The following is a 16070-nucleotide window of genomic DNA, read 5'->3' on the forward strand; positions in this document are numbered from 1 at the left end:
AAGCATATGATATTATTGCAGGGCTGTTGTGCTGCAGTCAGACTGAAAATGGCAGTAAAATTTTACCTTATTACCTTTTGTTTAAATTAGTTATTACCATTATTACTACCACAGTAAATCATTAAACCAACCTCTGCAGTGAAGCCCCCTGCTAATAAGGACAAGAATCAGCTTGCATTCTACATTCTGCAGTAGCTTTACTTTTGGGCCAGTCAAATATTTACCAGTGACTTATTGACCACCTGAATGCAAACACCTGATCGAGACAATGTGGTCACAGGATATGTTCTGACTTTACAAGTCGACAGAGATTGCCTGAGTGCTCTATTAAGCAGTTGTATCGGGACAAAGCTTGAGAAGAAGACATTTAATTTACTAATGTTACGTTGGTATCCATCTGCATTTTTGACATGATATAGAAAGCCCCTTTTCCATAATAACTAGATGTATATGTGTGTGTGTTTGTGTGTCACAGATTGAGGTGATGCATGAGGAAAGCCAAGGAGGCTCCACGCATGTCATTGTGTCCAATGAGACAGAGGAGAGTCTGTCCAGCAGACGCAGGTAAGGACTAAAATGCTGTTGCAGAGTGTTCACATGCAGTAATTTTCCTACTACACCACTACACTGTAAAAGACAAAACTGTGTAGTTATGAAACAACCACAGAGAACAGAGAGACATCTAAGATGAGTCATTCCGTACATAGCTTGCGTGTGGTGGGTGCAGGGGAGTCATTTATAGCACGTATGCACCACGAGGACTGCGTATGTGACCAGCATATTTCAGACACAGCGGTCTAACTGTTAACATCCAGGTGACAGCGTGAAGGACGTGATGTTAGACCCCAGTGTGGAATTTATCCGTGACTTCGCACTGTAAGGAGGCAGTCAGATCTGAGCAACACAATCAGTTTCTAAATAGAGTTGGGTTTAACTTTAGGCTCCACATTTGCTTTTTTGTGGTTTAGTTCGATTGAATGGATTTTCCACCACCTCAACCATCTCAGATAGTGAAATGACTCCAAACTTCCCCTGAATGACTACAGGAAAATTGTATGATATGCATTCTCTAGTGTTACACACTGTAATGAGCTACAGCTCCCGCATCATTAAGCATCCTTCACACTGAAGCTTCTGTATCTGAGCCTTTATCCATGCTGATGGTCAAACAGCTCTGCAGCTGAAAGGTTCTGACAGACTTCCTATGACATCTCAACTAGACTTTCAACATTCAATGGTTTTATTTGTCACATGCTCATTCAGTATGTGCAGTAACATGCATGGTGGTACATTCTTGCATAAAAGGCTAGTGAATAAGAGTAAACAATAAGAAGTAGAAAAATAACTATTTGAAATAATTTAATAAATTTTTCATTTCAATCACTGGGATTTAGTGTTTTAGCTTTAGAATTGAATTTCAATTTAATGAAAAGAAAAGACATCCTGAGGAAGAAGAACCTTTTTTGAATGAGTGTATTGATTAAAAAAAAAAAAACACTAAAAAAAATCCTTCTGCTGTACCTTCAAAGGTGATGTATTCTTCCCAGACTTTTGCCATTAATGATTTTAGAAGATCTCTGACAAAATTTTCCTCATGGCTTCCATCCAATTTCTTTTGGATAGACTTAAGTGTAGTCCAGTCACTATGAAAGAGGTTGAACTTGACAGTTGGACTGGGCGATGATTAGAGAAACAGAATTAATTACCTAAACAAATGTTTGGATTTGACATCGCATGCCAACTGGAGTGTGTCCTAGAGACAGGCAGGCTATAGGTCTGAATCCACTGCACAGCCTTATCATCCCCTCTCTTCTATCTCTCTTCTAACTCCTTCTGGACAAATTCCATCTTTGCTGACTTGTCTCAGGGTAATTGAAAAAAAGCACAGGGACTTTTCCATAAGAGAGATTCATGCCGCGGGTAAAAATTGGAGCCTCTTATGAAATTGGCTGGAGGCCTAGAAAGAGAACGGGAGCCGGGGAACCAAAATAAATGGACCGGAGGAAGAAAGCGGATTTGCATTCAGCCATGTTTGCCAACTCAGTGAGAATCACCTACGTTGGGTTAGTTGCATTAGATTGAACATAGAGACAATTAAGTGTAGAAGGAGTGGATAGAATAAGTAATATCACATGGTTCTGTGAAGCCTCAGAGAACAGCACAGCTACAGTGCAGGGCTGAATCAGGTCAGGGAAACACTAAAGCTACAGAACTTTATCTTTCAAGGCAAAGGCAGGACAGAAAATAAAGCAATGTTCCTTCTTTATGTGAGTATGAGTTACGTCTAAAAGAGAAATATATTGGTGTTGGAAAAGTGCTATTATGAGAATGCATTCAAAAGTCTGAGAGGGTCTATCACAGCCTGAAAACTAAAATGAATGTAAGCTTAAAACTGCTTTTGTCCTTACTTACTTAAAGACTGCACTGAGGGTTTGTGTGGTAAAATGAATGAAGATTAGCACTACTGAAAATAAATGGTATGTTTGGTCTATGCAGCATTGATCTTGAAAGAGTACTCTCTTTCTCTACATTGATGGACAGTTAAAAAGATTAAAATCGATGTAGCAGAACCAGCAATATTGTCAATATCGTTTTTATATCCATTAGTTCTTCTTCTTTGCCAAAACCTTGTGCTTACATTACCCATGATGCAACTGGATTTCATTCACTCGAGTGTACAGATTCAGGTGTGTGTTATGCTTTATCAGATTTCACACAACTGTCTCTGGATCCACAGAAGGCTTTGTACAACTTTTTTCACATATGCAGTAGTACTCCCAACTCCTGTGAACACAGTGAAAATTCAGTTGAATAGCTGCTGCACCTGTTTTGATTGTCACTGCAGACTGACCGCTGAGGCAGAGGAAACTGTGTCTGAAATTTAACGTGAGAAAAGCAGGTGTGGCTCTGTCACACATACACAGTGTAAGAGAGAGAGAAATGGTGAGACAGCGTGGTTCAGTCTACACGCAGTAAAGTGGTGTGTAACATGGTGACACGCAATAAAGAATGTTGAACGCGATTAGCTCCAAAGTTAGCAACAATGGGTTAGCCTAACCCGAAGACGCAAAACATAGAAAACACAGAAATAGAGAACGGAGAACTGTGTGACTGCTGAGTTCACTGTGCATCGTTACATCCAACGCCGCGATTAATCGATTAAGATTATGTACAATTTCAGTCAACCGAGATTTTCTTTGGTTGACTACAGCCCTAGAAAACACTTTCTTTTACCTTATGTTGCTTTGACATGACATTGAAAATGTCATGCAGTCTTATTTAGTGGCACTTCATGGAGAAAAGATGAAAACAAGTGTTGTGTAGGCATGTTTGAGTGTTCACATATGGAGATCTATCAAGGTTTAGTAGTACAAATAAAAACAAGAATCAACAGCACCCACTGCACCATGATGTTGAACCCATCACTTTATTCCCAGCGTGATTTCAGTCATGAATCTTTTCCATCTGTGGAGCCTCAAATGTGCTCCCCTAGCACTACATAAGTTCCTTATAAGGTCATGATGCAGACGGCCCTGCATACTCATGGTGATTCAGCCTGTCTCTGCATTTTTTTAAAAAGAACCACAGGATGCAGCAGAGTAGAGAGAAAAAGGGAAAAAAAGCAACAGGAAATGAGGGGGACAGAGAGTGGTCAAGAGGAGGAAGCAAAGTAGAGGTGGAGAGTGGTGAGAAAAAATCTGAGAACCAAAGAAGGATGAATTCTTCTTTGGTTCTCATATTAGATGATGCTGCGTAGTCACGTCATCATAGATTTTAGTTTGTTTAATCAGCAATTTTGCAAAAGATAGAGGACTCTCGTATTAGTGGAGGATAAGTAAGTAAGTTGTTAATTGTCCTCATGCATGAAATTGAAGCCCTACATATCAGATAAGACTGCCTCTGTACAGTATGTCTGTCTTCCTATTTTATTTGAATTATTTTTAAAGATTTGAATAAGTAAAACTGTCCACTAATTCACAAGTGAAAAAGCAAAGATTAGAGGAATGTTTCATATATAAAAACATAATGTTGTATAGGATAAATGTTTTTTTCCCCTTTCCTATTCTTGTAATTTTCTTACAACCTTCACAATTTATCTTGCACCCACTGGGAAAATCCTGACCTCAAGGTTGGGAACCATTGCTCAACGACATAAAATGTGGAGGAGCAAAAGTCCCAGGCCCCCATACAGTGAAAATACAAAGAGGAACAGCAGAGAGGAAAATGAGGTTAATTACCCTGCACCCCTGTCTTTTCACCCACTTTTTTCACTTTCTGGTCTGTCTGTACTACTACTACTATTACTCTGCAAGGAAATTCATTCATCTGGCATCATTTAACTTGAGTCTGGTCGGATGTGGCTTACTTTATACAGGCTGGCTGGTGTCAGCCTGACGGGATTAAGTCAGTCAGAGCATAACTAAAAATACACAAAGTTCAATGTGTTTCCTGACCACCCAAAAGAAAATGTGTATGTCAGTGATATATTTCAAGCTAAATACACCTATTACTCACATTATTTTTTATGAGATTTATGAATATTTTACCCCTACCAATACATTTACCCCTACATGATTCCTGTTCATTTTGATCCACTCTCTGTATTACCTGTGCTACGAAGTCCCTGAAAAGCAGGTGATTACTCATGATAATAAAAACAAAAAGTAACTCAATGTAGGCAAGAACATGGTACACATAATGTTTTTTTTCTGGCTGTCTTCTAACTGCTCTGTTTTGTATGCACTCCTGTTCTAAAATAATTTACTTTTGGTGATATAGGGATCATAAAATGGTTTAGACCGATAGAACTGCAATGCTTTGTGCTTTCAAATATATTGTTTACAGTTTGGCAAGGTTGAGTGAGGGTTCCGTCATACCATCTCAAATAAGGTCAATCATATATTGGAACTGCCTGTTAAAGGGTAAAAATTTGCTAGATTATTCTGACACCAGAATTCATCGTATTTAACAGCTTGGTCCAGCTCCAGTAACAGCTCTGGAAACAGAGCTAAACCTCTTCAGAAGTTGTCAGGTGAAAGACAGTTTGGACCTCTGTGAATGTGTGTACACCAAGCAGGTAGTTCCAGGTCTGAAAAGTGAAGCCAATGCAAAAGTTTCTAAACCTGCATTCTCTGTAATGGCCAGCAAGGGGCGACTCCACTGGCTCCAAAAAGTCCGATTGGCCCATTACAAAAGTCCTATTGTATGGAGTCTATGGGAAAATTACTTCTCATTTATTACCTCAGTAAATATTTTCTAATGAGTTTATGGTCCCATTTAATTTAAATTTGACGATAAAGCAGGGTACGCTTTAGGGCGTCGCTACGTTGTTACCCATGTAAATAGAACTGGGGTAGGCTAGGTTTCACTGATCTTTTCTCTCTTATGCTTTGACAGAGTAAAAACTGTTCCTGCTGTTGACTGAAGAACAACTAAGTGCGTCTGTGTGCTTGATTGAACAGCTTTGATCTTTATTACAAGACAGCAAACACATATTATAAGCAGCAAACATTGAAATATAACATGAAAGAGAAAAAATGGCAAGTGTGAGGTACTGTCATTTGTTTATGTGGTACATTGAGCATTCAGCAGTCCTCATTTCATCTTTATGTAAAAGCAGCCATACAGGAGTAAGTGTTCTGGTAATATGGCAGACACAGAAGCATCACTCTCACTGCTGTGCAGTACATATTGCCCATAAATCCTCTGGAGTGGCTATATACTGTAGGGTCTGTTGCTTCCTGCCATAGTGAGCGCACATCTATGGCGTGCCCATGCGATGTGATCATGTGATCATAGATGCAGTGGTGGTACGGAGCCTTGCCCTCCCCTGAAAAGTACGAATGCTCCTGGGGAGAGACCCCCATGGCTTTGGCACAAATCCCCATGAAGACATCATCGATGTACATGGAGGAGTTCAGCGCCAGAGTCGCTTGGTAGATCTTAGCAGCCACATCCCCCGAGACCACGTATCCTGCACCAGCAGTGTAGTCTGGGTAAGAGGGCCAGGGGTACAGCTCATAAGGAACGTGGTATTTACTGTCTTTACGGCGAATTGGAGGGGCTCCTCTGTGTACATGCCCCACCCACAGGTCTTTAGCCCCTGATTGGCTACCCAGGAGCTGCTGCAGGTACTTTACCAAGTTGGGCATGTGGACGAAGATGTCGTCATCTGCAGACATGAGGAAGTGCGCCTTAGGGCAGTACTGGTGGCACCAGTGGAACTGCAGGATCAGTTTGGTAGTCAGGTTGTGGAAGGTGTCCACAAAGTCCTGCTGGATCAGGTCTCCATAGGCCTGGTCCTCCTTCAGCAGTTCACTCTGCATCTTGGATCTCTGCCCAACATCCTGATGTACTCCGAGGGCGAACACCACCCTCACACTTGCTCCTAGTTCAGACCAAACATAGCTCTCATTACCCCATGTGTCCCTGATCGCCTGGCGCCGCTCAAGGTTCTCTGGAGATGATTTTACAAACAGAAGCAGGAGGACATCGTCCCACTTTTTCCCATCTGCAGCACCGCCTCTACATTTACCTGGGTGGTTGATGAGATATGGATAGCTTACCAACCCACCATCCCCACCATTGCTTCTAGTATGATAGTTTGAGTTGATGGCGAAGGAAGAATTGAGAAAGTCGTAACTGTTGATCAAGTAGCGGTATGTGTAGGACCTCATGTGACTGACAACATGGTGGTCCAGCTCCTCCCAGCAGACCATCACCATACACAGCACCAGGCCTGTGGTCAGCAGCTGCACACACTGGCACTTGTGGATGCGACGGAAATTCATGAACATCGTGACTACTGCTGATTTCTCCTGATCTCTGAATACTTTCAGTACCTGTCCTCTGACTCTGTCTAGATGTCTACTCTCCTGGAGCTGTATCTTTCTCTGTCTTACCTGTCTCCCCCTTTTCTGATAGAAGAGTGTGTTATTTCATCCCTACCTCCTTTCACTCTCAAGCTTGACTTCTCCTTTGACTCACTTCTTACCTTCTGCCTCTAGCACTCCTTTCATCTATCTAGTCGCCTTCCTTATCATCTCTTTCGCTTTATAATCTATCATCTGTTTCACACCATGCGTATCTTCTTTCCTTTCGCCTACTTTACCTCCTGCCAACTGGCTTCTCTATCTGATGTTGTCAAGTCCAGTAGGCCTTTGTAAGGCTCTTCAGCAGTCTGGGTGCTCTTTGACTGAACTTCCTGCGCTGTATGAAGCAAAAGCTTTGCTCCCTCATAGTGATCAGGCTGAAAACACCTACAGGAAAAGGTCACAGTGTCCCTCCTTCAGCTCAAAAAAAATCGCCATGATCCTTCTTCCTTCTACACCAAGAATTCCTGATCGGTGTTGCACCTCTCCTCTGCTTCCGTATCCCTCTTCTTTTCTGGTTACAGTGTCATTAACATGTCGGAAAACATGGCACCTGAAAAAGAGAGAAACAACTAAGATCAGAGTGATAAAGACAAGATTTTGCATACTAAAGCTACACATTATATACACCAGTCGTGAAATGTTGATTGATTGCTCATATCAGTCATTGCCTATTTTGATAATTGATTAATTATTTATGTCATTCATCATACAAAAAAATTCTGGTTACAGCCTGTCAAACGTGAAGATTTGCTGCTTTTCTTTGGTTTATATTATCATACACAGAATATTTTGGGGTTTTGGACTATTGGTTGTACAGTCCAAGGTTCTGGGAAAAAGCTCAGGGCAGATTTTCTCACATTTTATTGACCAAATGATGTCTTCAGTCTACTAATTGAACAAAAGATTGACATATTAATCAGTCCAATTTAGAGTCGCCAATCTACCGAAACTGCAGGTCTGTTGGAGGAAACTGGAGCAGGCATGGAGAGGAAAAAGGCCCCAGCTGGCTAACAGGTTTGAAACCGCTTTGAGGCAACAGTGCTAATCACTGTGCCACCGACATATTAATCAAATTACTATAATTGTTAGTTGCATTCCTAGAATACCCTCCTTATTTTCTCTATTCATTGTCAACAGAGCAACAAAACAACTAACCCTAAGCACACTGTCCATGGACCTGTGTTGCACCATCACTGTTTCTCTCTTTCTCCAGAAGTTTTGTCTTTTTTTTATTTTTTTTGATTTGATTTATTGATTGGGACAGTGTGCAGTTTCGAACATTAAAGATGCACTGCACCGGAGTTAGCGCAAAGCTAATTTGCATCCGTAGTCCCCCACAATCAAAACATACAACAGCACAACAACAAACAGTACAAAGCAAAAAAAAAAAAAACCCACAAAGAACACACTATACAAAATACAAAGCTACACACAACAGCACATCACGTACACCCACAATTTCATGTCATATCACAGTGTTTGGTATACAGTGTTATTCCAGGCAGAGCTGAAATGATTAGTCAATTAATTGATTGACAGAACATTAATCTGCAGCAATTTTGATAAGAAATTAATTCTTTAAGTTATTTATACAGTGAAAAAAAAAAAATTGCTGGTTCCACCTCCTTGAACAAATGCTTTTTCTGCTTTTCTCTCATTCTCATATCTCACTGGCGAGATTTGAAAGCATCACCTCTAGCTATGGAAAATTGTGACAGCAATATTGTTATTATTGATGAATTGATTAGTCAAAAAGGAAAAAGAAAATCCACTGATCCATTATACACTGTGTGCTGCACATTCGTTGAACCTCATAGGTGTCAACAGCATTGATTGGCTTCAATTTCAAGCCGTGGTAGTTTCTGCTTGTTAAAAAAATATTCTTAAAAATTAAACAGAAGATCAAAGAAGTCACTGTCAGCTGCGAACATTGCAAACAGCCACCACCTATTTAAAGAGACTACCTCATCTCAGTCTGCTAGATCGAGGGATCATTTAATAGTCAGACACAGCAGAATCACCGCGGGGAGAAAACGCACCCAGGCAGCAGAAGACTGACAATTTCTGCAGGTACTCACTGACACACCGAAGGTCTTCTTCAGTCTAGTCCTTGTAATCAATGATATCCCCATAATTTTTGCTAATTTTTGTTAGCAAAAAAAAAACAGTCTTAACCATTAAAACCATTAAAACCTACCCTTCTCCACCCTGAACAGTTGTCATGAACAGGGAAATTAACTATACTCTTCTGGAAGAAACATCACTGTGTATACATTTGAAATGAAAAAAATTTAAGTAAAGGTGAAGGTGAGGCAAATTTTCGCCTTGCCTTTTATTTGCCCCAAACAGCCAAAATGTATTTTAGGCACGGCGCGATTACATACAAAGTCAATGCAAAGACTTGAGTACACACAAATTCGCCTGGGACAGCACGAATTGATGCAAATATATGTCCGTGCAAGTTGAAAGTGTTTCAACTTTGGAGAAAAATTTGCGCATATCTCAAGACTTTTTGAATATACTTCATGAACATACAGAGAGGAAAAAGGAGAGAGACTGAATGGAAATAACAGAAGGAACTGGAGTTCCTGGAGAGTTCTGACTTCAATCAGAAGCCAAGTTTCTTTTCATGTAGATACAAGATAAATTAATAATTATGCTTGATACAAACACCCAAACACGAAAATCACTTTGTGTACTGTAAACACTCCAAAACAGCCCATCCACCACATTGACTAACTGCCTTTAACTCTATGGAGGATGCAGTGAATGTAAGTGCCGACCCAGCAAAAAGCATCATAATAGAGAGGCTTTAGCCCGGCAGAGCCCCTGAGCAGAGAAGCTGCTGACATCTGTGCAGTGCTGCCACACAAAAGGCAGAACGCATATTTCCACAGCAGCATATTTTGACTGAACACTGGGGTCAACCAACAATAGAGAGCTCTGACAACACATGGCCGAGCTTCGAAATCCAGAGGTCTTGTGACCATGAGAGGATCCACTGTAGGCTTTGTATATCAGGACCCTTCAAGTTGTAATCAGTGCGTTTTCATATATAACCATTTAACTACATTCCACAACACATTAGAACACATTAGAAATATCAGTAAGAATGCATTTTATCATTTGAAAAACATTGCCAGAGCGCGACCGTTCCTCTCTCAAGCCAATGCAGAGACAGTACTGCACACTTTCATTACCTGCAGGATTGACTGTTGTAATGCTCTGCTTTCTGGTCTCCCTAAGAAGAATATATCACAAGCCTATGAACCCTCTAGAACCCTCAGGTCTTCTGGTAGTGACCTTTGAATTATCCCGAAAGTCAGAACAAAAACCCACATCCTTTTATTGCTATGGTCCACGTCTCTGGAACAGCCTTCCTGGAGACCTGAGCGCAGCAGAGTGTTGATATTTTTGAAAGCAAACTCAACCTTTTTATTCTGGCTTTTAAGTGAACATTATTTTTCTAAATTTATTTATCTGTCTTTTATTTATATGTTTTAGCCTGTTTAACTACTCGGTATATCTTTTTTATTCTACTTTTATTTATTGATTTTTTTTATTGTTTTCCTTTTTATACCCTACTTTTTATTTCTGGTTTTGCTTACTTCAACACTTTTCCTCTTTTTTAGTATTTTATTATTATATTTTATTATTTTATCTTTATTTTATCTTTATCTTTGTTTTCCTTTGAATACCCTACCTTACATTTCTGGTTTTACTCACTTTAATACATCTCCTCTTTTTTTTTTTTTTTTTAGTATTTTATGATATTTTTCCACACTTCAATATTGTATTATTATTTTATTTTGCTATTCTGAATTGTTTCATTTTTATCTTACTTCTGGTTCTTCCTCATTGCAAATTCATGAGAGTTATGATGGCGTTTCCTCAGCTCTGTTTTTATTGATTCCTTTATTTATAACATAGTCACTTATTGTTTCATACGTGGATGGTGGGGGGCGGTGGGGGGTAATTGTATTGTTTTATTATTATATGAAAAGTGCTATACAAATTAAGTCTGATTGATTGATTGATTGAACAGTAATAGTTACCATAAAGTTAGTTCATAAACACTTACATTTGCAGTTGTTTTTGAAAGGTCTTTCGGGTGGCCTCCCTTTCTGTCTCCTGTCACGTTAGAATAGGTTGAGCAGGTGCAACATTTGGTGTTATGTCATATGATCAAATAATTAAGAGAAAACAGTAATGAAAATGTATTCAGAAGTTGCCTATTAATGAGGCATTCACCTCATAAATGAGCCTCAAACACATTGCTCTCTCCTGCAGGTTAGTACATGAGCTGCTTTAACAGAACAGATATGCGTGATTCTGGCCAGTACATTACTTGGTATTAAATCAATTTTTGTGGTATTGTCCATCTCTACTTCTGAATCAATAAAAGACATGTAAATATAGTTGGGCTGTTATATTTCAGTACTGTAGAATTATACGGCAGTTAAATGCATAGTACTGACAGTTGGAAACTCCTTTTAGTGGTCACAACCCAACGCACACTGACTTTGGCTGTCTTCATAACAGACTGCTGTCTTCCTTTGAGGAAATATCAGAGAGAACGGCAAGTACTGCAACCTGATACCATGTTACCTCTATATAATATAGATATGCTCCAAGAATATGTATTAAAACCTGTCAAACATCAACTGCAATACATACTGTACAGTATGTCATAGGCACATATATTTATATAATGTCAGTATGACTCCATAGTGAAGTTAAAACTCACATACACATTAAGCTGCAGTGGAAACTAATTTAGTGTTTGGCTTTACCTGAGTATTTCCATTCGATGCCACTTTATACTTGTACTACATCTCTCAGTGAAATGTTGTAATTTTTACTTCACTGCATTTATCTGCCCACTACAGTTACTGTACTATTTACTTACATTGTCAACCTGAAAATACATTGTGATAGATTAAACTGCTGAACAGTTGAATGTAGTTGAAATTAGCTTCACCTCCAGCCACATTATTATACAACACTGACAGGGGCCATTCCGTTGCATAACAGGTACTTTTAATACGTTTAAACACACTTTTTTCATTTTCTAAATCAAATTTCAATTATATGTTATTACATTTGTCTGTGATGCTGTAGAATGAAAAACTAGATGTTGACAGTGAGTGTTTAGTCTGCAGTGTAGATTGTCATGTCTTTCAACAGTGCATGAAGGCTCTGCCACTAATGTTAAAAGAATTTCTTCGTAATGACCATTTAACAATAGAGAATTGATTTTCTTGTACAAGGGGGAGCGTTTTGCAGTGCAACACACAGGATGAGGTTACAAAGAAAAAAGCTCCTTGAGGACCTTAAGTGGGCGTTACAGTTCTTTTCTTAATCTATCAAATACAGACTTATAGATAAGGTCATGTCTGTTTTCAGTTCTCCCGTCCAAGAGCCATCCTGTCCAACTGACCCCCAGATTACATGTCTTGCCCTGTCTCGAATTTTAACGTCTACATCTTTCTCTTTACAAATATAATGCTGAACTTCCTTTAAACTTAGCTGATGAGTCTGCTGATGTTGCAGAGTTGTGGTGTAAGACAGGAACAATTCATGATGATCTATGTAAAAAAGTAACATACATACACAGTGTAATCATCATTTTTATAACTAACAGTCCCAACTTTTCAGTTATTCAATAGCAGTCAGTAGTTAAACTATTACTTGTAGGTAATGAAAGTTTGTTCTGAGTGTGTGTGTTTCTTTCTCTTACTTTCAGTTGTCTAGAAGAGAACAATAGCATGTGAACTCGGGTGGGACAAAATAATTGAAGTGGGGCAGCTAAAAATGTGAGACTCTTTCTAAACAACAGCAGTGTGACTCACTGGAGTGAGAACATAATCTCAGTTGCACACATTGACCACATCAGCGCTCAGGTGTTGATATTTGACACCTACTGCTTGAAAAGCCTAGAATACCAAACCTTGTTGTTGTTCCTGCAAACAGACAATGCAGATGAGTTCACCTTATGAAGTTTAAGTTACAGAAACTGGAACTGGATTTTGGATTCTGTAAACTGCGGGGATGACAGGAATAACCAGTAGAGTCTTAACTCACAAGTCCATGTGACCTCTGTTCACAAGCCCCTTCTCTCTTGTAAACGGGCGGTTTTGAATGTGAGCAAATGTATCACACAGGTAACTGCTCCGCTGTGGGCTGGAGCAGAGCAAACAGACTACGTGCTATCTACCCAGTATTCCTTTACCATAGTGTGACTATAGCTCAACACAGTTCTGTTTCTCTATATATTGAGTGGTATTGGTCACTGGGGTGAAACATTACAGGAATGCAGAATATTTCTGTTATTTAGGCTGCAGTCACACATATTTATTCACTGATTTTACTGATTAATCTAGTTACTGCTCTGGGACACCTTGATTAAGTGTGTCTTCAGTTCCACTTTACAGTAGATCTGTCACCCTCATGCCACTGGAATCAGATGATTTTTTCATAAATGAGATTAAGAAAACTTCCTCATTAAAGGATCGTTCCATTTTATTTTTTTATTTTTGTAGTTTTCTATTGGCACTGATAATGTATTACTCACCAAGGTAATTGCTCACATCTGGGAACAGTGCAACATCACAACAACAAAGTTTAATTTCGCAAGCAACACTATCAGTCAAACAATCAGGCAGCAAGCTGACAGTTTAGCCAGATAATCTAAACCACTAAACAACAAGTCATGACAAATGTTATCTGTTCCCCACACCTTCTACTTATAACTGTGATGAGTGAAAATAATGGCAAAATATCCCCACTTCCAAACAGTAAATGAAAATTACTAATGTCATTCTGTCAAATCTATGTTTGTAATGCATGGGTGCTGTAGGACTGGATATTGTTTAGATTTGAATTATTCTGATTATGCAAAATTATTATTATGAAAAACCAAAAACCAAATGATGTTAACCGATTATGTTAAAGCAAAAATACCTTTTTATTTCCAGCAGATTCATAAATAAATAGCCATAATTTCATAAATAGCTATCTGTCATAAATTAAGAGGTAATTTATGGTTTGTTTTGGTTAAAAGGCAAAACAAACCAAATAAATCTTCTCTTATCTATCCATCTTTGATTGGAATTATGGTTCTCCAAACATAGACAGAAGTCCCTGTGGTGTTATGGGTAACCAGAGGTCACACTGACTCACAGAGAAGCCAATTTGTAGCCAAAAAAAAAAGAGAACGTGCTGCACAAAGAAGCATGTTCCCGCCTTTAGCCACACTTGTAAGTGCTAGCTCTGGCCAGCCATATTATGAACATTATTGTATATATTGCAGGTTGACATGTTACTGGTTACACGTGTTGACACATATGCAGTCAGTGATGTAGACAGTGTTTGTAGAAATTTCCTAGCTCCAATTCAGAACTGGTTATCAATGCCCACCCTTTATGTGACAGAAAGATGGACTCCAACATAGATGTCAATGCAGAACTGTATTCATATTTGAGGGGAAACTAGTTATACAGTGATCTATCCATCTTGGCCATACTGCTACGTAGCAGATCAGCAGTCAGATTTTAGCAATTCTGTATTGTGGAAGCTAGTAGAGCTTCCACAACACAGCTCTGTGTTGTGGTTTTTTTGTCATAGCATCTCTGAAGGTCTTATTTCATTCTCATTTAGCTGGAAATAGAAATGTAGATGGAAAATTTAAGTGTTAACACAACAAGAGTTGTTATCTTATCAGACACCTGTTACATCTTGTGCTGCTGCCAGGTCATGACAAACTTCTGTCGGGTTGTTTTTCTATTCTACTTCTATATTTTTTACACCTTTTATTCTTTTTTTTTCTTCTTTAGATTACAACATCCAAAACAACATTTAAACCTCTAACATACAAATTAACAACAACTAAATATACGCTTTTGGATTTAGTTTGTATTTTACACACTGTTTGCTTTCTCCTCCCTTACTAACCCAGCCTGCTCAATCTGAGCTGGATTCAGTCCTTCAGGCTGGCTGGAACAGTCGTGTAAACTCGGCGGCATCCCAACAGAAACCCGCTGAAAAAGTGTTTTGAGTTCTGGGACTATTTACTTGTCTGACTTCATCGTCTTGTCACATCCACCTACCCCACACCCCCCAAACACCTCTCTGTTGGTCTGCTACTGCAAGCTGAAACCTTTAGCTTCCCTTGAACACTGGAAGGTTTTATAGACTTCATTTAGAGCAACACCCTTCAGCACACAAACACACACATACACACTGTGTTCTTGACTTACCAGGCTGTTTGTGAGTCCAATCCATGTGTGAGGAAGTACAGTTAAACCCTTCTCCTCTGCTCTGCTCTGCTCCGCTCCTGTCAACTCACTCTCTCCTTGTATCTTAGTCTACCTCTGACACTCACTATTTCTGCCTCACTCTTTTTAACTGCTTCTCCCTTTCTTTCACCAGCTCTGGTTTCTGGCACTTTGTCAGATTTTCCTTTTCTTTTTCTCTTTTCTTTTTCCCCTCGTCAGATGCAGTAGTTTACTTCAGCAGCTCATTGCTGAGGAGAGCTTCAAATGTAATTGCCCTGAAGGTCCCAGTGTGAGCGTGTGTGAGAGCGCGTGTGGGGTGAGTAGATTTGTGTGTGAAAGGGGAGGAACCACTGGGCAGCAAGAGAGAGGAGAGAGGTCTAACTGCAAACTCACCCTACAACACACCCACTTTACTACGCAACCCCCCAGCCCTAACCCTAACCATCCCCCTCCTCATGCCTAAACCTGAAGTGGGTGTGTCGTGTAGACGCTGCACTTTCAGCTTCACAGTCCAACTGCGCTCTTAGAGTCAATATACATACATTTCTCTGTTTTTAGGTGTTTACTTTTTTTTTTCCAAATTGTCATTCCCAAAAAGAAAATTTTAAATTTGATTATTTTTTTATAGTGACAGCTCGCTATACATTCATGTTCTCCAGTGGGCACAAACTTTTGAAACTGATAATGTTGAAATTGTAATTTGATTGGTGAAATGTCTTTTGGTTGAGCACTAAAAATAGTTTATGATATCACTTTTTTATCAGTTTTGAACACAAATCAGCAGGAAGGCTGTTACCATTGCTCTCTGTTTCAACAGTTTGGTATTTTGGCTTCAGCACAACTGGACATATAAAACAAGCTCGGCTAACAAGCTTCTTTTTTCTGGGTAGAATACAAATGGAATTGTTAAAAAAGATTT

General features: G+C 39.3%; 2 protein-coding genes across 13 annotated transcripts in view; one reads left to right on the plus strand and one right to left on the minus strand.

Moving 5' to 3' along the window:
- mcf2l2 (MCF.2 cell line derived transforming sequence-like 2) overlaps positions 1 to 16070 on the plus strand; it is a 157936-nt gene that overhangs the window by 71427 nt on the left and 70439 nt on the right. For all 12 annotated transcript variants that reach the window (XM_042415841.1, XM_042415842.1, XM_042415847.1 and 9 more), the window contains one exon: positions 476 to 564. In XM_042415841.1, coding sequence (XP_042271775.1) covers positions 476 to 564 — 89 coding nt within the window. The remainder of the gene's footprint in view (positions 1 to 475; positions 565 to 16070) is intronic.
- b3gnt5a (UDP-GlcNAc:betaGal beta-1,3-N-acetylglucosaminyltransferase 5a) lies at positions 5451 to 15476 on the minus strand. Its single transcript, XM_042415854.1, has 2 exons — positions 15134 to 15476; positions 5451 to 7425 (listed from the first exon to the last, which is right to left on the minus strand). The coding sequence occupies exon 2, from the start codon at positions 6795 to 6797 to the stop codon at positions 5607 to 5609; it is 1191 nt and encodes a 396-aa protein (XP_042271788.1). The 5' UTR covers positions 6798 to 7425; positions 15134 to 15476; the 3' UTR covers positions 5451 to 5606.

Source organism: Thunnus maccoyii, chromosome 7 (assembly GCF_910596095.1).
Source record: "Thunnus maccoyii chromosome 7, fThuMac1.1, whole genome shotgun sequence".
In the NCBI taxonomy this organism is placed as follows: domain Eukaryota; kingdom Metazoa; phylum Chordata; class Actinopteri; order Scombriformes; family Scombridae; genus Thunnus; species Thunnus maccoyii.